The sequence below is a fragment of the Dermacentor variabilis genome, chromosome 4 (assembly GCF_050947875.1).
Source record: "Dermacentor variabilis isolate Ectoservices chromosome 4, ASM5094787v1, whole genome shotgun sequence".
In the NCBI taxonomy this organism is placed as follows: Eukaryota; Metazoa; Arthropoda; class Arachnida; order Ixodida; family Ixodidae; genus Dermacentor; species Dermacentor variabilis.
The window spans coordinates 69,605,114-69,630,525 of NC_134571.1; the positions used below are offsets into that span (position 1 = coordinate 69,605,114).

At 47.1% G+C, this 25,412-nt stretch overlaps 1 protein-coding gene across 1 annotated transcript in view; it reads right to left on the reverse strand.

Moving 5' to 3' along the window:
- LOC142578229 (salivary peroxidase/catechol oxidase-like) overlaps positions 1-25,412 on the reverse strand; it is a 77,512-nt gene that overhangs the window by 5,038 nt on the left and 47,062 nt on the right. The window contains exons 6-14 of the mRNA XM_075687632.1: positions 12,921-13,088; positions 12,371-12,472; positions 11,977-12,099; positions 10,046-10,287; positions 7,972-8,104; positions 6,438-6,565; positions 4,398-4,600; positions 843-1,012; positions 37-145 (exon numbers count right to left, since the gene is read on the reverse strand). Coding sequence (XP_075543747.1) covers positions 37-145; positions 843-1,012; positions 4,398-4,600; positions 6,438-6,565; positions 7,972-8,104; positions 10,046-10,287; positions 11,977-12,099; positions 12,371-12,472; positions 12,921-13,088 — 1,378 coding nt within the window. The remainder of the gene's footprint in view (positions 1-36; positions 146-842; positions 1,013-4,397; positions 4,601-6,437; positions 6,566-7,971; positions 8,105-10,045; positions 10,288-11,976; positions 12,100-12,370; positions 12,473-12,920; positions 13,089-25,412) is intronic.

Sequence of the window (25,412 nt, forward strand, 5' to 3'; positions counted from 1 at the left end):
TGTTAGATATGGGAACGAGAGATAAAATGTACTTACTTCACGGGATGCACCTTGAGCAGCGCGCTAAACTGAACGTCGAACATGTCGTCGGCGTTGTCGCAAATGAACCGGGCCAGTCGCATCTTCCGGACCTCCTCCAGTTGTTCTGCAAGAAACAATTGTAACAAGTCAGCATCAAACTTTCCAGCTGGCTGGGCCTGTTTGCACTTGGTGGGAAACTAGACAATCGGCCTTTTACCGAAGCTGATAGGTCCACCCACCGTGGTATCTCTGCTTATCAGCTCAGAAAGGCACACACGGTCTTTTTCGATCCCTGAAAGCAACTGACTCGAGTTCCCTATTCTAGAAACGCTGCGCCTTCCTGTGAGTGGGATTGATCTATAAACTCATGTCTTCTCACTCTGTTTCGCTTCCCCACACACTTCCAAAGTGCAGACTAGCAAATTGAACAAAGTCTAGTTCACTTTCCGGTTTTTCGTTCTCTCTCTCTCTCCCCACCTCTTTCTCTGCAAGGAGGGGACATGTTGTCTGGATAGTTTGTCTGTCCGCACTTGTAGCCCAACTACAGCATCCCCAAGGGGTGGCATTCTGCGCTCGACTTGTCAGTGTGTTCTTCTTGCGCTTTTACTCGCACAACTATTGTTTCGAGCGTCCTGCTTCATCAGCTCCTGACTTTCCGGACGATTAAGTTCCATGCCATTCACAGATGCGGTAGATTCGTCCATAGTAACCACAACGTACAAACGTACTACTCTTCTTCATTTCTCCGAAAGAAAGAAAGCATCCCCCCCCCTCTTCCCCTAGAGTGCAAGGCGCTCTGCGTGGCACAGTCGCGCACTTACCTAACGTGAAGGACGACGGCCATCCGGAGTTCTCGTACCAGAAGCGGTCGCCGCGCCTTATGTTGGCGAACTGCTCGCCAATGAGGCAGGCGAACACGGGTCCCGTCACAGCGCCCGGCAGTCCATACTCGGACACGCCCGCACTCCACAGGTCGATGTCATCCACGTGCCTGTAGAGTCGCAGCGTAGTTTCAAATGCATGTCTCTCACTGGCTGCTCATTTACGCTTTCTGAGCACGTTAAATGTATATTTGACGTAGTGGTGAACGTTATGCCGCCCGACCAAATACGATCAGAGAACTATCGACATTTCGCCATTCCTTTAATGGTTCGATTGGAGTGAACATTGACTTTGACGTAGTAATATAGGGCGTAAATGATAGAAGCACACGGTAATGCTATATTACGAGTTATTGACAGCAAGCTCCTAAGCCGGCGTTAATTTCGCGCGGTTAACTCTGCCTTTCAGTGTATCTGCCTATAGGTGCGTGCTGTCTGCATTGAGCTTGACAGTCGTATTTATTTATTATTATTATTTTATATGAAAACACACATACGATGCACAGAGAGGGAAATATGGAAGGAATAGGCTCGAAACTATCACCGAGAGGGGCACAAAGCCTGCTTACTGGTATAGAAAAGGGAGTTGTATGGCAGTATTTTGTCTTCACTCATTGTTGACGCACCGATACAAACAAATAAGTTCTACACATTTTTATTTTTTTTCTTAATTCAGCTATATAGATCTCCAGAGCGCGTGCGGTGTTAAGTATCACACTAGAGATGAATCGACGGCACGCAGGAATTCACGGTAAGCTGCAAGGGTAATCGTCCTTTTTTCTAATGTTTTGTCTTGATCTTACAAAGGTAGGAATTCACATAATCGCGCCTATGACGCTTGGAAGAAGAAAGAGAGCGGAGAATGGGAACGGGGCCAAGACAAATGATCAGTTATGATGGGCTCCCTGTAGTGCGCGTTAAACACACAGTCGTATAACGGTGCGTGCGTGCGTGAGCGTGTGGGCATGTGCGTTCGTGTCTACGAATTGCGATAGCGCGCGTTTTGGCAGCGGTGAAACCGTGGGCGACCGTAATTAACCTCACGCGCAGCGGTACCTGGGCGCATTTCTTGAGGTGACCCGAATGCGAGCGGAGTCCCACGCGTTTGCGACAGCTGACAACGGACGAACTTGAGAGAGAATGAGCTAGCAAATTCAGTGCGCGTGGATTTCTCTTTCTTTTTCTTTTGTTTTTTGTACTTTTATGCCCGTATATGATTTATAGCAAGGCCACTGGCTTATGTTCGAGAAGAACAAAGGGACGGGATCATTATTGTTTTGATGCCCACGCCTCTTCTCTCACTGTCTTAAAGCTATATAAACTCAGCGAATAACTCGAGCACTGCGTGTTGCTTAAAGCGTGCAGTTTTCTAAGAACAGATAGAACTCGAGGTGCACCAATTGAGGACAAAAGTGATACTTAAGCGACGAAATAATGGCTTTGATCAGCACAAGTTAAGCTTTTACTCGACGCCACTGGGTGTATTGGCGATTCTAGTTAGCAAATTTGTGAGAAGCTTAGTGAAGCGCAGTCGTCGCTTTTGTCGAGGAGCAGTGCTGCCTTCTACTTTCTAGAGCCGAGGTGCAGTGTCGAGTGGTGAAGCGTTTATAAATGCGGGTCTAAGACGGAAATAACGGTATGAGCCGTTTGCATCAGCGAAAAAATAAAGAAAGAAAGAAATAAAGAAAGAAAGAAAGAGAAAAAGAAAGAAAGGAAGAAAGAACGAAAAACGAAAAGAAATTTGTTGTAACATCGACGTTCACTTAAATGCTTGCCTTTTGAAGTCTCTATTCCCTCTAACGTTAAGCCAGGTCTTTTCTGTACGGCGTGTTTACCATCTATTTCAAGCACAACAAGTCGCTACGGTGCCACAATCGCTAGCTCTGGTATCAAAACCGCCAACAGAGGCATAATTGAGAGCTAGGTGTTTTTTTTTTTCCTCGCCGATAGTCAGTCCTAACCAATATGGCGGACGCCACGCTATAGAAACGGAGAGGTATGGCCGCCCATGCTGTTGCCGCTGTTAATTGAAAGGCGTTACTCTGTCACCGTTCTCGACATTCTGCTTTGCCGGCTCCCTGAAAGGGACAGCTGCAGCATTGCTTGAAGAGCAACGTCTGCTATGTTCTTAACAGTGACTTTGGCATGTGAGGAAGCCAGTCTGTGGAATTTCGCTTTATTTAAGGCCCGTAGGGACCTGGGGTCAAAAAAAAAAAAAAAAGCTTTTCGTTCGTATGTGGTGTTTGCCGTTGGCCAGCCGTTTTCGCTAACATTTTTGTCATCACGATTGGTTGACACATGCTCTTATGAAAAGCTTTAGCGTAAGTACGTTTTTGTAAATACGCATCTTATTTCGTGCCCGCAGGGCAATGGTCGAATCCGTTCTCAATCTTGCCGCTGTTCTTTTCACCCGAGTCTTCGCGTATGCCTTATGTTCTTGTATTCGCCTATTAAATGGACACTAAAGACAAATTTTAAGTCAAGCTAAATGATAGATTAGTGTTCGAGAATCACTGAGGCACCAATATGGTTACGATATTATTATCTGGATATTATCGCGAACAGAGCCTCAATAATTGATAAATTAAGGTAAATGCAGGAAATGATTAGAGACTCCACCTATACACTCAAGTACTTGCCCGATGTCGAAAGCACTCCTTAGTTAAATTCTGTCACTAGTACTCAACCACTTGTTGCAAAAAAAAAAAACCCTTGTATTGTATTATAAGCCGAAATAAAATGCTACTTGTCCAGCTCTATTTCAGTTTTAGAAAAGAGAACTCATTGAGATTACCCTTGACAACGACGCGGGTTGTCGGAAGGTTTCGTTCGACTCCGCGCCGTCCACGCTTTCGCGTTTCAGTAGTTTTGTTATTGCCTATTGCTGCGCTGGTTTTGCTGGCTCGCCAAACTCGCACAAACTGCAGGTAGCAGAGAATTCAACTTCCATGTGATGTCGCGGGATGCCCGAACGGTCTACGCCATGCACTTTACCAAAAAGCAGCTGCAGCGGCGAATCCACCACTCTGTCTTGGCTCGGTACCGCCGTTTGCCGGGCGCTGTTTTACTCACCGACAGCAGCAAAGGGTGGTGATGGCGTATGCAACGTCACCGCTCCCCCGGTTGGGTGGCGGGAGATTTGAATTTCTAAAAAGGCATTCGGACCCTTCAGACGCAATTTTGTCGTAAACGAAGTATTTTCTTGGCACGAAACAAGCGTTGCGAGGTTTCCGGGATGGTACTTAAACAGTCCACGTCCACTCAGTATTTGAATTTGGTGTCCCTTTGAAATTTGCTATGACGCTCATCTCACGTCTTCCATTGGATCTTTTATCGAATCGCACCTTACGCCGTTCGCAAGTTTGTACACGGTATGCACGACGCCCGAATTCTGATTGCGCTGCTGGCGGTATTTGAAATGTTTTCTAGTTACGCCGCTGGGGGAGCTCTTCATTCAGCGCAAGCGCCGAGCGAAACGAGAACGAAATTGCGTACTTGTAGATCTGCGCGTATCGGTGGATGGTCTTGTTGGGCAGGTATCCGATAAGGTCCGAGAAGTCCCTGGCCCTGGGCAGGCCACAGTACTCTCTGAAGTCGTTGTAGCCAGGAATTCCAGTCTCACGACCTCGCTGAATGTTCAGCGAGACCAAGTCCATGCCGAAGCCGTCACCGGGCACCTCGAACAAGTGGTTGGTCACCTGCGCCGCGGAGTGACCATGGGGAGCAACGGAATGAGAAGATCAGGTATTTTATGCTCGCGACGAAACGCTTTTGCGTCTCATTATGACGGACACTGACATATTAGGTAGGGTCAACTTCGATACGAAAAAAATGGAAGCGCTTCCGGTACGGCAAAGTAGTTGCGATGAGCTAAGTGTTTATGTGACAGAAGCTTTAGTTATATATCTTTAACAATGTATGACATGTTCATTAGGCCATCAGTAGAAGTGATGATTGTAGAAACATTGAAGAGTTCATTCCGTTAATCCACGCAGACGCATTTTGAAGCCGAGCTCCGGTCAGCATCGTAAGCAATCTATAGCTTTCGATAGCGTTTTAATAGCCCCGCCCGCCGCCCCCTCCCCCCCTAAAGAAGAAAGATAAAACACACACACACACACACACACACACACACACACACACACACACACACACACACACACACATATATATATATATATATATATATATATATATATATATATATATATATATATATATATATATATATATATAGCTGTCGTTTATTGTGGCCCATCTGTAGCTAACGATAGCAGCTTAAATGCAATCTCAGTGGCCTGGGCGAGCTTCCTGGCGTGCAGTGACACAACCGCGACTACCGACCGATATTCGCAGCAACTCACCTGCCAAGTTCGTCGGGTTGCTCCACCTAGCTTTTGTCGTAGCAAATAAACAAAAAAATTATATTGACGGTTTTACTGTTGGCGGAGCTTTAGTAATATTGTATTGCAATTTGCAACTAGCCATCGAGTAATGATGCAACGAACTAACTATCAAGATTATTCTTTAGTGCTTTACCTGTGAGGGTGTTGCGTTGAATTAACGAAACGTAGATTCCACGCGCCATTGCTCAGAGTGTGGCAAGATTGTGCTCGCGCGTGGCAGACAGCTGCGTGATTTGTGGAAACAAGAACGTTATGCCTACGAAGGCTTGCTCCACCGCGCTGCGACAGTTTCATATGCAGATAACTGCAAAGAACAGAATCTTGATCGCGCATGGACATACTCAGCATAGCCTGTGCGGTTCGCGACGCATTGAATCGGTTGTCATTGCGAATATCAGATATATCACTAAACTCTTTTATCGCGATGTCGCTTCGCTGAACGAGGTTCGAATCTATAGTGCGAAATAGCTGGCTCGACGGCCTCTACTTGTGACAAAGCGTTAATTACAACGCATTTTTCTGCATTGTTTTGCTGAATCACGCTATTACAACTGTGTGTCTTCCCGCGTGCAGTCGTGCTAGGCTATATATTTCGAAACATTCGTGACACGAATGCTTCCCTGATGGAAGTCCTGGCGTTTTATTGGAATAAACGCAGGTACTGTGACACGCTTCATCTGCGATGTAGAAGGGCAGGATTGAAATTCTAATTAAACGTGCCGTAACAAAATAGCATCAGCGAAAAAGGTAGTAAAATGGTAAGCTTCACATATGTATGGCTAGCCAGACGACGGATGGTGTGAACGTATAAGCTAACGCGCCTCAATAAATACCTTAGATATTTGTGGAAACTGATCTGAAAGCAACCTATAGGTATACCCTCATTGCGGTGAAGCATATAGCGATGGCTATGGGCCGAACATGTAACATGGGTATGAAGCGAGCTGTAACATGTTTAGCGATGGGTAGGAATGAACATTTAAGAAGTAGAAATCGTATAGCACGAGGTAGTCGCCAGAGCGAGACAGCAGGCCTTATTTTTACATCATTCACGCATTCTTCAGGTCCCTCGAGTGTTGTTGTTGTTTATAAAATTACCTGAAGTTGGTAAACCTTGAGCCAAACGTACCTCAGTCGTGATCTCGGGGTCCATTCTATTAGACTGCTGGTCGACAAGACCAAGAGCGAAGGAGTCGACGACGCCGGGCTTGTACAGGTCGTAGGGCTGACGCAGCAGCTTAGACAGACGAATGGCCTCTGTTAAAAAGGAAGTAATACGAAAGGTAAAAAATAAAGGCGTGCACATTGCGCGCTTCGTTGTTTAACGGTATTGTAACGACGCAACAAGTTAGCCAGCGCACGGCCGCTATCGGCTTTTCGTGTGATATACATCCAAGGCAAGTATATCGGGTGGCCGTCACCGCTCTGCTCAGTCAAAAGAGAATGCTTAGTTATCTAAATTGCAAGTTCAACGCGTACCAGAAACAATCAATGCAAGGCACGTGCAAGAACTTTGTGGCATTTGATTTATCCCCCTTCCTCCTCCTCCACACTAAAAACAAAAGAAACAAATCATTGGCGATGTAGCGCTAAATGCGAGAGAAATGTGTTAGCGTTACGTCGCACGTCTTTGAGGTTACGGTTCCGTGATTTAAACCGCTTTCACCTCATAGCAGAGTGTTGTTCTGGAGCTCGCTCAACAAATTTTCTGCCTCTTCGAGGCGAGGAGTGAACTGATGGTGGTCCGGAGCCGTCAGTTGCACCGTACGGAGTGATAATTTTTAACTTTTCCTTAATTTCTAAGCGTCGCCTGTTGCAGGTAACATAATTTTGGCCCTTAAGCTGAATTGTTCAGGGAAGCGGACCATAACATGCACGATAAATTGAAAAACGTATTCAACTAATTGCATAAACTTGCTAGTTAACTTCACAATGAATTACGTTATGGCACATATTGCAATTTACGAATTGTAGCCGGTGAGTTTGCAAGGCGAACCCACTTAGAATGAACGTTCAGAAGGACAGCTTGGAGGTATGCGCCATCGAACTTGCCGTAAAAATTCACTGTTTCACTTATTTTCTTTTTATGCGAGACGCTCTTTTACGCATTGAAGCACGAAGGTAACTGGAACGCCCATATATTTTGTCCCAGACTTTGGGAAATTCTGCCTCGAAACTGGTGTCGTCATGGAAATTAATTTCCAGTGGATACGTCTTGCAAACCCAACGGCTACAATTCGTAAACTGAAGTACGAGCCGTAACGTAACTGATTAAGAATTTTATTAGTTAATGTTTGTTAATTACTTGATTATGTGTTTCGATTGCTCGTGCTAGTAATGTCGGCCTCTTCGAATAGATGCCTGACAGTATAGTATCACATAAGAAAGCAGACGAAATGGCACCACCGATCTTCTCATTCCATTGTTCTCGCTGTAGCCGCAGTCTCAATGACGTAGCCACTAGACATGTACTAAAATATTAGCTATCTTCGCTTGTATGATTTATATAAAATTGGGATTTTTCGCTTACTCTATTCAAGTATTCTTCATGTCTTTGTATTGCCCCTGGGACCTGAAACTGGCGTTACCCATCACAGCGTAACACTGGCTCTACCATGTGCTTCAAAAAAAAAAAAAAAAGGGACAGGATAAGGAAACCTCACCGAGCTTTTCGTGGAACTTGTTGTATCTCTCGGTGATGTCAGGCAGCAAACTGTGACCGAAACGGAATGCAGCCGCCTGGAAGGCTTGCCTGATTCCAGCGTTCACCTTGGGACTGTAACCATCGTAGTAACCCTGCGCAGATCACCGCATGGTTATTTGAAAGTCGTGTCGAGGTGGCTTGATGGAAACAAGGAGGACGCGCAACATTCCGCAAAATTTGTTCAACAAAACGCTCTGCATGTCAGAACATTCTTTTTTTTTTATATTTTCTAGAGACCCCTTTTAAAGGGTAGCCAACCGGAGATAATCTCTGGTTAACTTCCCTGTCTTTTCCTTGCCTTCTCTCTCTCTCTCTCTCTAGAGACCTCCAAGGCAAGGCTGCATCATTCCATCTTACTGAACTACTCTATGGACCGTCTTGGGCACGTAAAGCGTAATTATCACTTTAGCACACACTGAAACATTTAGGAAAGTTGACGGGGGTACAACGTCTGGCACCTTCCATGCGGAGGTTGTGGGTTCGGCTTCGACTGCTGGCAAACATTTTTTTCCACCTTATTATCTCTTTCTTATTTTGCGAGGGGCGTCCAGAAAGGACGTTTGTATGAAGTTTAAATGAGGCACGAGCATAAGGAGAAAATTGAAGAAAACATGTTTGTGTTGTCAGATAAAGTGCATGAGGTTGCTTTTCCTGATGTGGGCAACTCTTTTTTGGAACTGGTCGTAGCGCAGCTCTAAATTTTGCTGCTGATGTCATGCAAACGGGCCGCCACACTCTTAAACAATTTGTGCACCCTTTGGGCCATATCTTGCCACACAAAAATAATCGTCATGTGTCTTGCTTGCGTTTCCTTTCTTGAAAACGCTGCGCTCGCTACTACTTTCCTGTCGAGAATGCTCTGTCATGCTGATAACGCGCATGCCGTTCGTGACTCGGAAGTACCGGGCTCGCAGCGTTAAAGAAAGGAAATCCGGACAAGATAGATGACGATTATCGTTGTATTGCACGATAAGACCCAAAGCATGTAATATTGTTTAAGAGGGCAGAGACTGCAACCGATATATATTTTTTTATATTATAGTGCAACCTTCTTTTACAACATGCTAATTCATACATTTGCACGGTTGTGTTGTTATTTAAATTGTGTGGTCGATGTGCTCGGCCTGTAATTTTGGGGGAATAAAAGTCTTATACTACTACTACTACTACTACTACTATTACATCGATTATTATTATTATTATTATTATTATTATTATTATTATTATTATTATTATTATTATTATTATTATTATTATTATTATTATTTCCATCTAACCGCAATATTCAGGAATATACCCTGCTATGTAGTGGTGGGTGAAACCATTTTTGTCATAAGTGCGAGCAACAAATACGGTAAAATGTCGGATCCCGCCATTGCATGCTTACTAACATAAAGATGGTCTCGCGATGTCCCCTCTATGCCATACGTCTAATGAAATTGGATGGACAAACCGATTCTTCTTATCCTGGTGACGGTATTAAAGCAAGAGAAAAGAGTTACTCCTTCGAAGTTCCACTTCGTCAGATTGTACTAAGATTAAGTATTCCTGTAGTCCTATCATTTGGTGCCTGCACAAGGATGTTCATTACGCTGTATCTGATACTTTAAGTGAAGCAATATGAGTATCGTATTAATTTCAATATCTTTAACTTTACTCTCTTCTGTGTTGACTGTTCATATCACTGAAATGAACTGATTATCTAAATTCCTTTTTTACAGAGGTCTTTCACATAATATTGTTTCATTTAGTCTACTCCTCAGTCACGTACCATTTTAGTTTCTCGAGTCTTTCCTATTGCATTCTTCTTTTTTCAAGTTTCCCCTCTCTCCCTCTCTCTCTCGCTACATATCTATATATATATATCTATATATATATATATATATATATATATATATATATATATATATATTTGCTTTTCCTCCACCTGCCACCAGATTATTGGTATATTTAGCGGGCACGCACCGTAGATGATGCTTATTATAGTCGTTATCGTCGTCCTCATCGTCGTCAATCGCGAGAAGCCGTCTTACGTGCTGCACGGGCGTGAGTCCGTACTTCTTGACCGCGTCTGGTCCCAGGACACTGGGCAGCCACTCGGTGAGCGTGAGGTGCTGGACCTCGGCGATGAGGATGTGCCGCGTCTCTTGGAAGAGCGTCTCGTCGTCCCAGTGTGGGTTCACCGTCTGCAGACCCTTGGCGATCTTGTTGTGCTCACGCAGCCACAGCGTGTGCATCACAGTCAGTGACAACTGCTCGTTTACACGCTCGTCGCCTGCGTGTAAAAAAAAAAAGAAAGAAAAAAGCCCGTTGTTCAAAACGAGAACGAGACGAGTATTACACCTGGATATTAGGCTCTTACGATGTAATCCAATCGGAATGCGTTGCTCTTAGAGCGCTCGCGCGCGATATGCTAGTACGTTCAGATTATGAGAATTTAGAACTTGGAAATTTCCTCATGTGATTCTAAATACGCGAACGGGAACTACGCGGAAAAGCGTGACATGAGTCTTAACCTGTCTTCGCCAAGCCACTGTTCATCGTAATCGGCAGGCCCTGCGTATAGTGGAGGACGAGCGACGTAAAATAGGCGATTGGTCCCCGACACCTTTTCACTTTTTTGGATGATTTTTCGAAGTCTGTAAGATACACACGAAGAGAGAGCTAGTGTAGCACGAAATACTGGTTGCTTAAAATAGCCGCGACACGTAGCTCAAGTTAGCGCTGTTGTTCCGTATTTGAATCCCTGTTAAAGCACAATTAAAAATTTGTTTGGGACATCTAGCGCCATTGTTCCGTTGTTCGCCGAATAGTTTGGACAAAACATCTGCTGTATTTTTATTTACTTGCAAAAAATAGGCTGAACAATGTGAACCAGCGATCAGTCTTTTTTTCCTTTGTGCGCCATGGGACTCCCTCAAGGCGATATTTTTGTGCTGTTGAAAAAAAAAAAACAATCCTGTGCTTTAAATTGTTAAAGGGCTGCACAAATGCTTCACGGTCTTAGTTTTACAATACATTTCGGTGCGTGAGGGCTATTTTCTGATAACCGACCCCAATTATCTCGGCGCACAAGGCTTTCTGTTGCCATTGTTGCCTTACAGACAGCTGAGTGAAAACTTGCAAGGGATGCTGACGATGAACGCACGTGCCACAGGGTAACCTTGGGCTTAGTTCGACAAGAGAATGATTAGGTCGAACTTGTCGCCCGCAACACATGTAAGATCGTCCACTCGGAATGGCAGTCTCATTGTACTGTTGTGGTTCGCTCGATCTGTGCGTTCGTGTGGTCATGTGCGTTTCTGTCTCCCACCTCCTTAGGTCAGGCTGCCACTGTTGGCACTGACAAGGCAATCCAATTTTGTAAACCAGGTGCCTTTGACGCGGTACCATGGCCTTGATTTGTTTTCCTCTATTGTTAAAACTTTGAAGCTAATAAGGCCTCACCGCATACTGTTCAAGCTTCTTCGACATGTCACTGTGCTTTCCACGCTTAACCTCCGCGTGTCTGCTAATGTCGACGCCGCCTTTTAAATGTCACTCTACGCCGCTGCTGTCGGCGAAACCGTGGACATCAAAGGGCAATCCGTCTCCATTAGGGCATTGTCCTTGTCACCTGCAGGCGGTCTATATATATATATATATATATATATATATATGTATATATATAGCTATATCATTACGACTAGAGCGATGTGGGCGACGTGTAAAGTGTATCGCAGTGGTCCCTTGAGGTCGATGGTACGACGGGTTCAACGAGGAGGTGTTATCGACTTGACAAGCCTCGAGGTCTGCATAACGCAGACGTGTCACGCTCAAGGCGGAATGGCGGTCAGGAAGTACCACCAATGCTCGCGGCATACGTTTGGAGCCGCTGCCGATGACGATGGTTGCACACCCGCACCCGTGGAGCGAATTAAAGGAAGTGAAAGGAGGGGTCGCTGGGGCGGCATTGTGCACTTGCCTGCGTCGAAGCAGTAGAGGTTCCTGGGCCTCGCCATGCAGCCAACGTCCGCCTCGACCGTCTTCATGGGCAGGAGGTCCTTGAGGCCCAAGTCTCGGTAAAGAGGAGTGGTCTTCATGCGTCCTTGTTTTGGGGGACAGGGTAGACAAAAAGAAAGAAAGACACGAATCAGCGATACAAATCGGCGTTGGCGTTGTACGGCCACATTCGTATTAGTAGCGAGCTGCGCCAGCGGTGTCTTCGATTACGGTGTCCACCCCAGTTGCGGTTCGCGAGGTCGCGCTGTCGGGGGCTGTGTAGCCCTCTATCATGGGCGTGCCAACTTAGCGCGGCCGAAGCGCACACGAGACGTATATACGCGCAACGACCTCGATCGTGGAGGGGGGACACGTACCTCCAGAGAACTCTCTCAGTCGGCTGGCGACTTCCTGGGTGCTTCCGTACACGAAGCCGGCATCGAGGTACGCCGAGATGATGTTCATCTGGGACCGCGGACCTGCAAGGCAAAACGTCATTCAGATGTACAAGTGTCTAATCTGGCACCAGTATGCGCAAACATTAGGAACAAGCAAACGAAAAAAATACACAAGATACGAATTTGTTTGATCGAAGAACTTTGGCTCTAGAGGCTACGATGACGTTAAAAGAAGCTTATTCGTCCACAAGCTTTCGACATGTACTCCATCGATGACCCTTGGTTTTCATCAGTGCTTATAGAAACTGCACGAAAGCATATTGAAAGCTTCCGTTGTTGCAACACGTCATAAGGTGCATAAAGAAGCTATTAAATTTTTATTTAAAAGCACAATTCGGTCGTCGTGGCTTCGATGTAGCTGGTACCGGTCTACGTCCGCTACAAGTCAAATAAGTTGCGTCCCTATAGCTTTGAACAGGTTGTATGACAGGATGTGCTCAAAGCGTAGTGATTGATATCTGGCGCTCACCAAGGGTGCAGGATGGCCTGAGACCGGCGAGAACCCTGGCGAACTCCAGACACTTGCGGTTGAAGAACTTATAGAAGGGGTCGTCGTGTGGGACGTCGATGATCAAGCAGTTGGGATGCCTCTCCTCGGGCGTGTACTTGCAGCACTCAATATCCTGGCGTTCCTCGTCTGAAACAATCGCACGCAAAAGTAGCGACTCGTGAGTCACTCGAGCAATACCAAAATTATATCTCACAGATATCCATAATATGGGCCGGTATGGTGGGATTTATTTTGCTGTACTTCGTTTCTTTTTCTTTTTTTTCAATCCGATAGCATTATAGTCCCATCGCGCGAATATCCGTCGGCGTGACCGAAAGATGGTACCAAAATGGCCGCCTGCGCCTGCGCTACACATAAAAATATGCTCAGATTGACGTCAAATTTCTCAGGGAGGTTCCTGCAAACAAGGTAAATTATTGGCTTCGAAAAAAAAAAATTGGTAAATTTTAGACTGGTTGTGCCAGCTCACCAGGTGATCGCGTGATACTGTTGCATGTGTGCTCAAAGGCCATCTCGCACCCACATGACGTGGACGTGTGGACTAAAGCCACCCGAAATTAACTTACCCTTATTAGGGGACAAACCCATTTGAAAGGCAGTAGGAGGTTTGGCTTGCGAGCAAGGATCGGGAGAGCCAAGTTGCTCTGCTCGACCAAGGCCAGCGAGCCGCACACGCCAGTGGAGCCCTGAACTATATAGGGGTTCCACTCGTTCTTGCTCTATTGCCCCAAAGCGTAACAAGGTTTGTACTACTACTACTAGCTACTCGGTCTGTGTAGGAATCGAATCTGGGTTTCCGGGGTGCGAGAATGAGCACGCTTCCCCGACGCTACGGTGGCTCCTCGGTTCTGGCTGATTAAAGGTGCGCCTACTGCGTGCGTCACTGGGGACGTGACCGCGCAGCCAATGGGGAGGAGGTGGCGCCACTTCATGTGCGAATAAAACGAGTGTATAAAATAAAAAAGCATTTATGCAAAATTGAACGCCGCTGAGCGGTCCCTCGAGTTGTGAACTACTGGTGCGCAGGCAAGCGTCTTTAGATGCTTGGCGTGTTTTGATTTGGCCGGTAAGGCCAAATCAAAAAGCCAAATCAAGAGTAGCAGTTAAAACGCAGGCGAAAGCTTGCGCGGACAAGGAACGCACGAACAAAAAAAAAACATTTCACCAAAGGAGCTATAAAGCTTTCGCATTCCCACACGTAAGCAGACTTAAGCGTATCTCTCGAGTTTTTTTTTTTTTTTTATTGTTATTGCATTTACCCAAGAGGTCCATGGGGCATTTTTATAGAGAGGGGGGGGGGAGCTGTTCACTATACATTTAGGTACAGTGAATACAAAATTACAAAAGCTTAACAATTTAATAATGGTGCAAATAATTTTGTACAATACAAAACGTTATAATATAAGCTAAAGTATGAAATAAGAACGCGCTTCGTCATTCACAATTCACAATTGTATAAAACAGTTGCATGTGAACATACAGGTAAAATTCACGAGAGAAACATAACGTGTAAACAAAAATTACATGTAAATAGCAAGAGAAAGCATGATGCCAGTTACAACAGCGCATGACATTGCGCAGGGGTGTAAACAGTCATGAATCTGTGCTTTTTTGCTTGCGGTCTTTTAATCAGCGATAGAAATTCGTTCTGTACTTCTGAAAATTTACCCGCATTAATTATTTTAGCTAATAACATCAATGATGACATTACTGCATCTCCAAGTGGAGTAGGAGAAAACGGAGTAAGTCATTGAGGGCAAAATGTTGGTGAACTTTGTTATAATGGTCGGAGCGCAGGAACGTTGTACGAGTAATTCTGTTCTTCTCTTATTGGTTATGAACGGCTGATTCTTTCAACAAAATAGGTGGGGTGCCTACCTGACAAATCCAGTGACAAATCACGGCAAGGAATATAACTAGAAAAAAATAATCGCTACATTATCGCGGTCACGAATACTTTTTCTTTCAATGTCAAGTTAGAAAGCTCACAGCCATTTTCACGAAGCAACTTGCTAAACTCTAACTGTCCAACTGTTGCTGTTGAGTTACGGCGCTTATATTGCAGCTCAAATCGCAATAGACTAGCGAACTTCTACACTCCGTTTGCGGCGAACACATCAATAATTTATTCCTTCCCCTCTGGCATGTGTTAGTTTTTTGCACGTGCTAAAGTGCCCTTTTAATGCGAATAGCATTTTTGGCATTGTCAGGCCAGTTTTTGTCCGGTTATCTGACCTAACCAAAATGTGAGCCGATAAAATAGGGCAGTTTAAAGATTGGTGCGGAAATTTGTGTCACTGGTTATGTGCCACTAGGTATGTGACACTGAGTATGTGACACTGGGTATCTATCGCTCTTCGATGACCCTCTTTGACGCCAATTTGTATGACTGATTATGCGCGGACTTCGTGGCGGCAACGTTAGATGGCGCAGCGTGTCCACAGGGAAGCGCGAGAGAGAAGCATGGCTGCAGTGCACGCCTCATCAAGACACGTTTCGTCTATTCGCACACTTGGATAGTCATCGTAGGTGAGTTCTGCTCGAAACGGAGTAGACGGATGCGTACTCCCTCCCACCTCTGCAGTTGGCCTTCATTTAATATTACCTACCTACAAGAATTCTTATGCATGCATGGTACCAAGTTGTAGCGTGTCCCGTCAGTTAATGTTACGCCGCATACTTGCTTTGTTCGTGCGTTAATTCATTGCAAATGCTGTGGTTCAGCTCGATCTTCGTCCCTATGGTATGCATGGATCAGAATTCTCTATTGCAAACGGTTCGAAATTCACCAAGCTACTTCGTTTCATAGTAGGTGCCTTGTTCGAGAGATTCGCTTTGCAGTCGAGGTGTAAAATTATTTATACTACGTTTCTTTCGAATTTCTATCGCACATCTTCACACAGTCTCAACACAACATCCGTTGGCCTGAATAGCTCTCGTTTCAGCTGCATACATAAGCGCCTGTAGACACTCGCACGCACTCATGAGGAAAGGGAGAGAAATCAATCGCCGGGAAATCGGTGTTATGTGTCCGCCCCACTTTTATCTAGATCAGTTCCTCGAGGAAAAAGTTAGCCCCGTTGAACATGCCGTGGGAGCATCTGTGGCAACAGGCCTATAATAAGCCAGAAGGAAGAGAGGAAGAATAAAAGGCGACTTCTCGAGTATATGTCCAGAACACTTTCGTAAACCGCCCTCTCACTTCCGAGCCTCGTGTACCTGAATAGACGCAGTTAATAATCTAATTGACCAGATTCCGAGTCCTTGTGGTGTCGTTTCCCGCTATTTATTTCACTTCCACGCCGTTTTGTGATTAGATCAAGGGGAACTATGCAGTCCTTTTGAAAAAAAGAAAAGAAACGCATAATTTCTGAGGGCGAAATAAATATCACCTGCACCTTCGTGGTTTTTGGCCGAGATATTTATAGACAGTCCGCGGCATTTCATTTCTTTTTTTTTCGATAGGAGGGGTAAGGGGGGGATGATATGGATTAGGGCAATTTGTTCTTTTCGAGCCTTCTAAAAAGTCTTCTCGTGGATTAAAGATAACACGATGCTTCGTTATGAAATGCTTCGTTTTCATTGGTGTATCTTTATTAATTAATTTTTTTTCGACTTACGCGACTTGCCAAGTGGTCGGAGGTAAATATGCTAAAATAGAAAGGCGGTACAATTCGCACTGTGGCGCGAGTTTGTGCTGCTTGACACTCGTGTGGTACTGTGGCATTGGAATTTGTGGCTATGTCGTAGTGATGAAAATGTCCTATTCTCTTCATCACCGTTTGCTCCACATTCTCTCTGTCTTTCTCCTACTGTTTTCTTTCCCCCATATCTCTCTATGCTGAGTAGAAGGCTAGAACAAAGTAGTTTAGGCCGACCTCACAGCTTTTATTTTGTATTAAATATGTCTCTTTTTCAATAAACCTCTTCCCTGACAGCGTTCTACAGAGTGGGTCATTGGTAGGGAAAGGTTGCCGACCCCAACATTATGAATCACATTCTGAACTTGCCTCCAAACGGAATGCGCTCTGGCACGTCACGAAACGGCATTTTCAAATTCTGTGCGAGGAAGGAACCAAATCTCGTTGCGCTAGTGACTATAGTCGCAGCCTTCAAGGAAAGTATACGAAGAAAACAAATGGCGATACGCAAACGCTACGTGCGCTGCATTTGTACCGTAGCGCGCATAAACTATGCATGCAGCCACTCCTCGGTGGTTTACAGCACCCTTGGAGATCTTAACGTGGTGGTGGCAGGGCCGAAAAAAAAATTCAAAACACGAAGTACTCCCTCGTGCGTCAGCCTGGCGTTACTGCTTTCGACGTCGCTATAGAAAGTTCGTAATTCGGCTTTTCGGTAGCCAACCTTCGCACGATATTCGCTGATTAGCATGGACAGCCATTCCAGACAGCCACGTATCTTCGCATATATACCAGTGAGTAGGGAGCCTTCATACAAATATTTGTTTCGTGAAGGCTACGTATACCACCAAGTGTTCTATGGCGGTGCGACACCGCTTTGGCGCGTGGAGTAGATATCGCCCTGTGGCTGGCGCCTACGTCGAAGTCTATATCGCGGCAGAGAGGTCTGCGAAAGGTTCGAAAGCTCGCTCAAACTAGGAACACGACGACGGGGCATAGGAATTGAGCGAACACTACAGTTGGTTTTCCTACCCCAATGTCTGTGGGCCGACTCCTCACACGGGCGAAAGCAAGCAGCGAATCCGCGCAGAGACGCGAGCACCTCTTTTCGTATCCGAAGAGAGAAAAAGAAGTGCGAAAGAATAAGACGAAAAGCTGAGCGGGCAAAACGCTCCTCCGTTGTGCGCTAAACAGGCTGTCTTCTTTCGCGTCGAACACGGACGAAGGCGCCGTTGTTGACCGGTCAATCATCGGTATACGGGCGCGCAGCTCTCAAAACGCGTGCCTATCGTGATTTCGCCCCTCGCGACGAGGAGGCGACTATTTCCGTCATCCTCGCGTTCGCCGGTCACCATTTCCGCGGCGTTTCCGCGTTTCATGCGCGCGCGGCCTCGAAAGAAGAGCGAGGAAGCGAAAGGCGATCGCCTCCGTGCGTTTAAGCCGTCCTCGCTGGAAAGCCAGCTCTTCGAGACTCGCTACTTCGCCGAGGTGGCGGAGGGCTGTGTATTTCCTTATCTATGCCAGACCTTTCGTGCTTCTTTTTTCCCCTTTCAGTTCTTTACTCTTGTTTTCTCTTTTTTTGGTTCACCGTTTCCCCTTGTTTCCCCTCCGTCTTCCTCCCCCTTTGCCTTCGACATCACAGACGCCGCCGTGATATCGCCGTGTCGTTTCTTTCTTTCTTCCTTTTTCCCCTTTGCTCGTGTACGTCTTCTCTTCGAACTCATCCATAGTCACGGCCGGCCTGTCTGTTTCCTCTCGACACGTCGGGCGTGCTTGCATGTGTGCTCTTTCCTGACAGTGTACAAGCGCCTTCTTTCGCATTCACACTCGTTGTCGCCCGTTCTCCTTATCTCTCTCTCTCTTCTTTTTTTTTTCTTCTCATCGCCATCTAGTTGGCGCGGAGCACTCAATCGCAAACAGCGCGTGGATCCCATCGAATGCCGAACACTTTCGCGGAAAGCAGTGGTGGAGTGTATGTATCGTCCCTATCCACGCCTTGACCGGCGCTGCAACACTGTTTCTTGCGTTCTAGCGAAGAGTCGCTTACATCGAAGATCGTGCAATAATAGCGATGTACGCGTCTGTACCTGCGCGTTGTTACGTCACCGCGTTCGTGAAGTCTCGCCGTTCATGTTTTCTATCCCGTTCTTCGTATTTTCTTTGCGAAACGTTGTTTCTGTCTCCTTCTGACATTCGGTCATTTCAGTGTTCAGCACAGGTCACGCCTTATGTCAACGTTGTAGGAACAACGAAGGGCCTATCATCAGCTGACGTCCCTTCCTCACATGTCTTAACACTGACGGTGTGATTTCCTGCTTTCTGGACATTTATCTGCGCACCTCCAACCGTCAATGCACCCGGTGCGCCGTTCTCCTTGCTCTTATTTTTTCCTGTTTCTCTTCGCTCTTTCGATTTTTTTATCTTACATAAGCACATCGTGATCCTCGTGGTACGCGTGCGTATAAAGCCTGTCACGATTACATGACTCTTAACAGAGTCGAATAATAAATTGAAAATAACTTATCAATACCAATTTCTCGTAAGGTTTGTGTAACGTCCAATGAAGCAGTACACTCTACGCGTGATCTGCAAGTTAAAGGAAAATAATAATAATAATAATAATAAAAATAAGGGAACGGCATCGTGCAGCAAGTAATACGGCAAACGCAACTATCCGCTCTGAATTGCACTGACGCCGAGCGCGACGTTTGACATCTTGTGCTACACTCGTTCGATGCGATAGCTGGGCAGCTGCGTTACGAATTTTTTTCGACGTGTGGCCGCACGTCCTGCGTAGACGAGCTCGGCAGCAAAGTGGGTGTGGGGCCTCGCACACGGGAGTCGCTTGCATTGCGGTGACCGCAATAAGAGTCTTGTATCGCCGAACGTTGAATTGCGCAGCGGAGACTTTAGACAAACGAGAACGACACTAGGGACCCTAGCTACGTCATTTTTATAATTGGCCCTTTTTTTACAAGGTTTGGGGGAGGGGGGCTTGGTTTATGTATGGCATTCTGTTATATTTAATTGTCTTAAGCTTGCTACCCTCGGTTCATGTATCTGATTTTTTGCTTTAAGAAATTATGAGATGTTCGAATACCTAAAACGCAAGAACCTTATACGAGAGAAACCACACGCCGCGAAATCAAATTCATGATGTACTTCGCAGCTTTGATTGGAACAGCGGTGCGTCCACGTGATGCGCCGTCAGTTTGGAGAAGCACGTAACCCAGTTGAGACAGGCACAGCCTGCTGAGACCAGCAACAGCAGTCGTCAACGCCACGCAGTCGGTCAGCTCGTTGCCCGAAATCCTCTGCAGCGCAACAGTAATTTGCGAACGTTTGCCGTATATGTATATACTATAGTCCAGCGCGCAGCCGCACTGATGTAATGCCGAAAGGCGCGCAGCTAGGCGATGCGGTAGCGGCAACTATACAAAGAACGGCCTTATTACGGCGAAGCTGCCTATGGCTAGGATGTGGAAAAAAATGTCTCCGAGATGTTGAAAAAAAAAAAGAAACGATAATGTGGGCAGATCCTGGATATAGTGCAGAAAGGGTCCAAGCTCAATGGCACGTATACCCCATAGGGTTCGGGGACCTGTAACGCGCCCTTGAACTACACTTATCACACGTGGGAACCAGAGGTCCCAGGCACAAGGGTAAGAACAGATGTTTTTACAGGATTGTTAAAAGGATTGTTAAAAAGGATTGTTAAAAAATTATCGGCGCCAACCGTGCAAACGCGTTAGTGCCACTGCTCGGGCGTTCGTCGTCATTTTCTTCCATAGCTGGCTCCGTTGTGCAAAAAACTATCATCATCAGCAATGGCTCCGTTGCCGCTCGTCATTCCAGCGTAGAATATCAGTTCTGTCGTCGTAATGGGGAGAGAGAGAGAGAAGGGAAGACGGAAAGGCAGGGAGGTTAACCAGACTGAGTCCAGTTTGCTACCCTACCCTACACGTGGGGAGGGGAATGGGGAGTGAAAGAGGGAGAGAGAGAACTTAGGTGTAGGGTGTCTATAGTCGGGCACTCAAGTCTGTTGCCCTCAGGTAGCGAAAAAGCGCTCGAACTGCTTTCTGGGCCAATGAGCTGTGAGGCCAGGCTCCCAAGATCTTCGCTTCCGTAAATGGCCTGTCATCCAGTCTAGTCAAGGCACACTGGAGAGTCGCACGTTGATTATCGAAGCGAGAACAGTGGCACAGAAGGTGACTGATGGTCTCTTCACACTTGCACTTAGCGCACATTGGTGAATCCGCCATTCCAATACGATAGCTGTAGGAGTTGGTGAATGCTACTCCTACCCACAGCCGACACAGCAGTGTTGCGTCACGTCGTGAAAGGTTCGCTGGTAATGTAAGTTTCAGTGATGGGTCGAGGCTGTGTAAACGACACTTACAGTTCTGTGGTGTATGCCAGCAACCTAACGTGATTGAGACCGCGTTTACGGGGGTATGAGCCAGTGCATAAGGGCGTATGAGCCAGTCGTTGTCTTACGGGACGTAAAAATTTAATAACAGAGGCGATACGCGAATGTGTGTGCGATGACCACAGATTAGGACAGTAAATATGTTCGTAACTTTGTTCAATATTCTGAGTCACCTCTGTAAAGTGCGCTAAACAGCTTCGCTGGTCATCCACCTTTACAGAGTGGAATGGCTCCTGATTTTTTTTGCACAGAGGTTGTGGAGAGCGGCGGCTGAAGCGGGGCGCTGCTATTGGGGAGGATTACGAATAGCGTCGCAGTCGACGTTCTCGAAATGAACAAGCCCTCGGTGGATTTGTACAAGGGGCATGTATATATACAGCTATGAAGTATGGTTCACGTTCTTTTTTTTTCTTTTCTTTTTTATACATTTATTCGTTTTACTCGCACTGGTCACGCACTGAGAATATTAATCATTAGCGAACATATATGCGAGTGAACTTTCATTTGCGAAGGCGCGCACAATGACTCTCCTTCTTCCTTCTTATCTCTCTTTCCCCCTTCCCCACGTGCAGGGTAGCCAACCGAGCGAGGAACTGGTTAACCTCCCTGCCTTTCCTTCTTCCCCATCTCTCTCTTTCTATACCGCTGTCGGCAACCGTGCGGTACACCGTGTCGGTATAACCGTGTCGGCAACTGTCGGTCCCTCCCCTACAACGGTAGCTGGCTACCAGACTAAGTAGCTGACTAAGACAGTAGCTGACTAAGACGGTAGCAGACTAAGACAAGCTACTACCTCGAATATCTTTCTGTAATAATTTATTCATTTGTTAACCAAATGTAGGCTGCCTGCGGGCTTGAACAGTAATGTTTGTATAACGCTGATAGGGTACTTCGCAAACTTTTCAGCGTGCTCGATAGGTGCCGCTTGCGGTCATACTGTTCGTTGCCCGTGTAAACTGCACTGTGCTAGATATTTTCCAGCCTTCGGCTCGGCACTGCTTTTGCAGCTGTGCTTCCTCGGTGGAAAGCAGGCACGACCCGCTTAATCGCGACGGAGAGATTGAACGCAAGAAATAGCTGCCTGAACGCGCTATCTGCGTTTGCTAAAGTGGGACGTCTGGTCGCTCTAATGTGAGTGGTTGAAGGGGAGCGCACCATCCTGGGGCCTTACGTAGCCCAATTCATAATGGCTCGCGACCGTGCTAGTTCGAGTCGCCCAGATCAGATTAATTTGAAACCGTCTCGTCCACACGAGCGCTTCTGGCGATTCGCGTGCGTTTGAAGCGAGAAATGCAGAAACAGTTGTCTAAAATGGGATGAAGAGGAGATCTCGTGTGAGCGAAGTTTAAATCGGATCCATTTCTAAAGGCTCAATCACGCCGGCGACTTTAGGAGGTCGCGTGACCATTTACGACGGGCGACTAAAAAATTGGCAGTGGCTTAGCTCGGCTATGCCAGGATATACGTAGCGAAAGCTAGGACATAGCATGGTTAGCCTTGGTTAATCTTGATTGCAAGTCCAGATTAGCCTAGTTGTGTATCTATGTTGCGGCGTTTAGCCAGTCGTTCGGCGCGCTGTTCGTCTGTTTCCTGGGTGATTCGTTTCCTCTTCGTCGCGTTCCGATGTCGATTCCAGGCCTCCTCCTGCTTATCAGAATTGTCGCCGTGCATACCGCCGCCTCAACTGTGGTTGCGGCGCACGCGGGTTCTCCTTTTCAATCCTCCGACATGTCAGGCATGCGACGCAGCTGGCGAAGCGAGCGGAGGCGAGCGCAACGACGAGTAACGTGGTGTGACGTCATGTCCCTCCTCGGAGCACCGCCACGGCGAAATCGCAAGTTCGCGGCCAGTAAAGCTTTCGCTTTAAAAGCGACTGAACGCGACCGATGCTCACACCGGCAAGCCCGGGCGAGCGGGACCTGCAAAGTCGCAATCCCGGAGTTTACGGTTCTCAGTGAGAACTCTAGGGATCTACGCAGTTCGCGCGCAGTTCGCTGGTTTTGCGTTCAGGCAACAGCCATAGATTTTGATTCGAGTGAGGAGGAAGACGTCGTCACTGCGCTGATGTGCCGTGCCGTGCGTGGTGTAAGCTGTGGCAGCGCGGAAGCTTCCGAAGAAAACGCGACGCTAGTGTGTGTGCGTCGGTGCCGCCGTTCGCGATAAGTGGCCGGCCACACCAAGCCGCCTCCTGCTCGAAATCCGCGCGCGTGACGAGGAGCAATATCGAGAGTAAGTTGTAATTTCTAGTTCGCGTTGCGCGCGGGAATCGGTGCATAATTTCTGTGTTTTCTTTTTGCTACTGTTTAGTTTCCTGCGAATGCTACCGCGTACATTCGACACGTTGCTGGAACTAATGCGTCCCAGCATCGTGAGTCAAGACAGCAATAACATTCCTGTAGTCTGCCATGTTGGCGTGGACTTTTGTATTTGGTGCGACGCAGGAGGATGCCGGATGAAAACACACGCTAACTTTCGGCGCGCCGCTGGTTGGTTTAGCAGTCTTGCGACCACGATCGCGCGACTTCAAAATCGAGAAGCGAGCGACTGGCCCAGAATAGTCGCTTTTCGAGGAAAGCGATGATTGTGTAAGAACACGGAAAGGGCGTGCGCGCAGGTTGTAAATACAAATAAAAGACGCGTGGTGGCGCTGTGTTCAGAGCTTAAGGCTTTGGGTCTTGTAAATTATTTCGCACGACTCCGACACTGAATAGGAGATCGAAACGTGCCATCCGTGCAACCATATTGATGATCTATTTTCTTTTTTTACTGCATTTTTTTGTTCTTCTTTTTGTTTTAGACCTTGCGTTGGAGTGCCGTTTCTTTTACTATCTCAAGAACTGACTTTATAGTGAAAAACATAAATGTACACTTTAAGGCCGTTACCTTACAATGGGGAACAAATGAACAACGCTTTGGCAGTGGCTTTCCTGCTCAATTGCATGCTTCAAATAAATAAAATGACGCACAAGAAAAGAAAAAGAAAATAGAAAAGAAACAACAGCATCATTATAGATAGACTCACTTATTTTTAATTATGAGCGCTGCGCTGAAATTCGAGGCGACATCTTAATGCATAAGTCTGTCCTGTACATATGTATAGCTAAGCTAAAAAAAAAGATATAAAAAAGAGAGAGCCCGTTTTGGGGGAGTGGTTGTGCTGGGCTCTGCGATACCGATCTTCATCGAATGCGCCACGCGTTCTTAGATAAACAGAGCACGGTTGGTGTCACCAGAGCGCGCGCGCGCGCCATGTTGCTCGGTCACACAAGCTACGGGACCAGACGGGGCGCGATGCGGTCAGCCCACCACGGTTTCGCCGCAGGCTTCGCGGGCGCTTAAATCGCCGCTCGCGCATAGTGCTGTACGTATACGTTCGTGTACACAGTCGACACGCAGCACCTACACGGAGCGGCGCGCCGTTCTTATTCGAAGCGGCAGATTGAGATAGACTCTTCGGCGCCTCAATTAATCTGCCGCGGCCTAATTGCTCCCAAGGAGACACAGCGCTACTCGGGCCGAATTCTCTCCCCGTCTCTCCCCTACTCTCACCACCCGCGTCCTAGCTTCAGAGAGCGAGAGAGAAAGGCCGCCGCGCAGAATTTCTGTCGAGTCCGCCGCTGACCGGCCTTTTGTTTCAGAGCAGGCAGGCAGGCAGGCAGGAGAAGCCGCCCCGCGGCGTGGCGGGAGCGCGAGTCGCTGCGGGCCCTGTTCCAAATCGGCTTCGGATTGTGCCGCCCGCAGCGGACTGTGCAGAACGTATACGAAGCCGAGGTGAGGCTGGCTACCGCCGCAGGGCGAGAGGAAGAAACAAACAGCAACGGTTCTTTTGCAACCGATGTTTCTGCTAAACGGCTCACTCTCGCGCTCCGTTCGCGCGCCGGGCGAACTGTGGAATGCGTACCGCGGGAATCCGAATGCCGCGCGAAAACGTGCGCGCTTCGCTTGTGGCCTTGCAATGGTCACAGTGCGGCCGAATGGTAGCGGCACTTTTTTCATTATTGTTTCTTTTTGAGAAGGCTGACACGCCGAACAAACGAATGCCCGTCGGCAGTTATGTATCCACTGTACGGCGCTCGGGCAGCGGCCGTATTCAGTCGCGGCCGCGCCCAATTAAGTCGTATATCGGGACCGTGTAATCGCGCGAGAGAAATTTTCCGCTGGATAGCGACGCCTAAATCGAGGTAAACAAGTTTGCTGCAGCGTGCGTTCGGCTCTCCCAACTGAACCCCCCCCCCCCCCCCCCCCCCACCCGTAGCAAAGAGAGAGAAAAAAAGATTTGAGAATTTACGCAGGCGCTTAAGAACAGTCGTAAGCGTACGATACGTCAATGACCGTCGCGAGAGACACTATGTGTTGTTCAGGGAAGTTAGCTGGGATAGA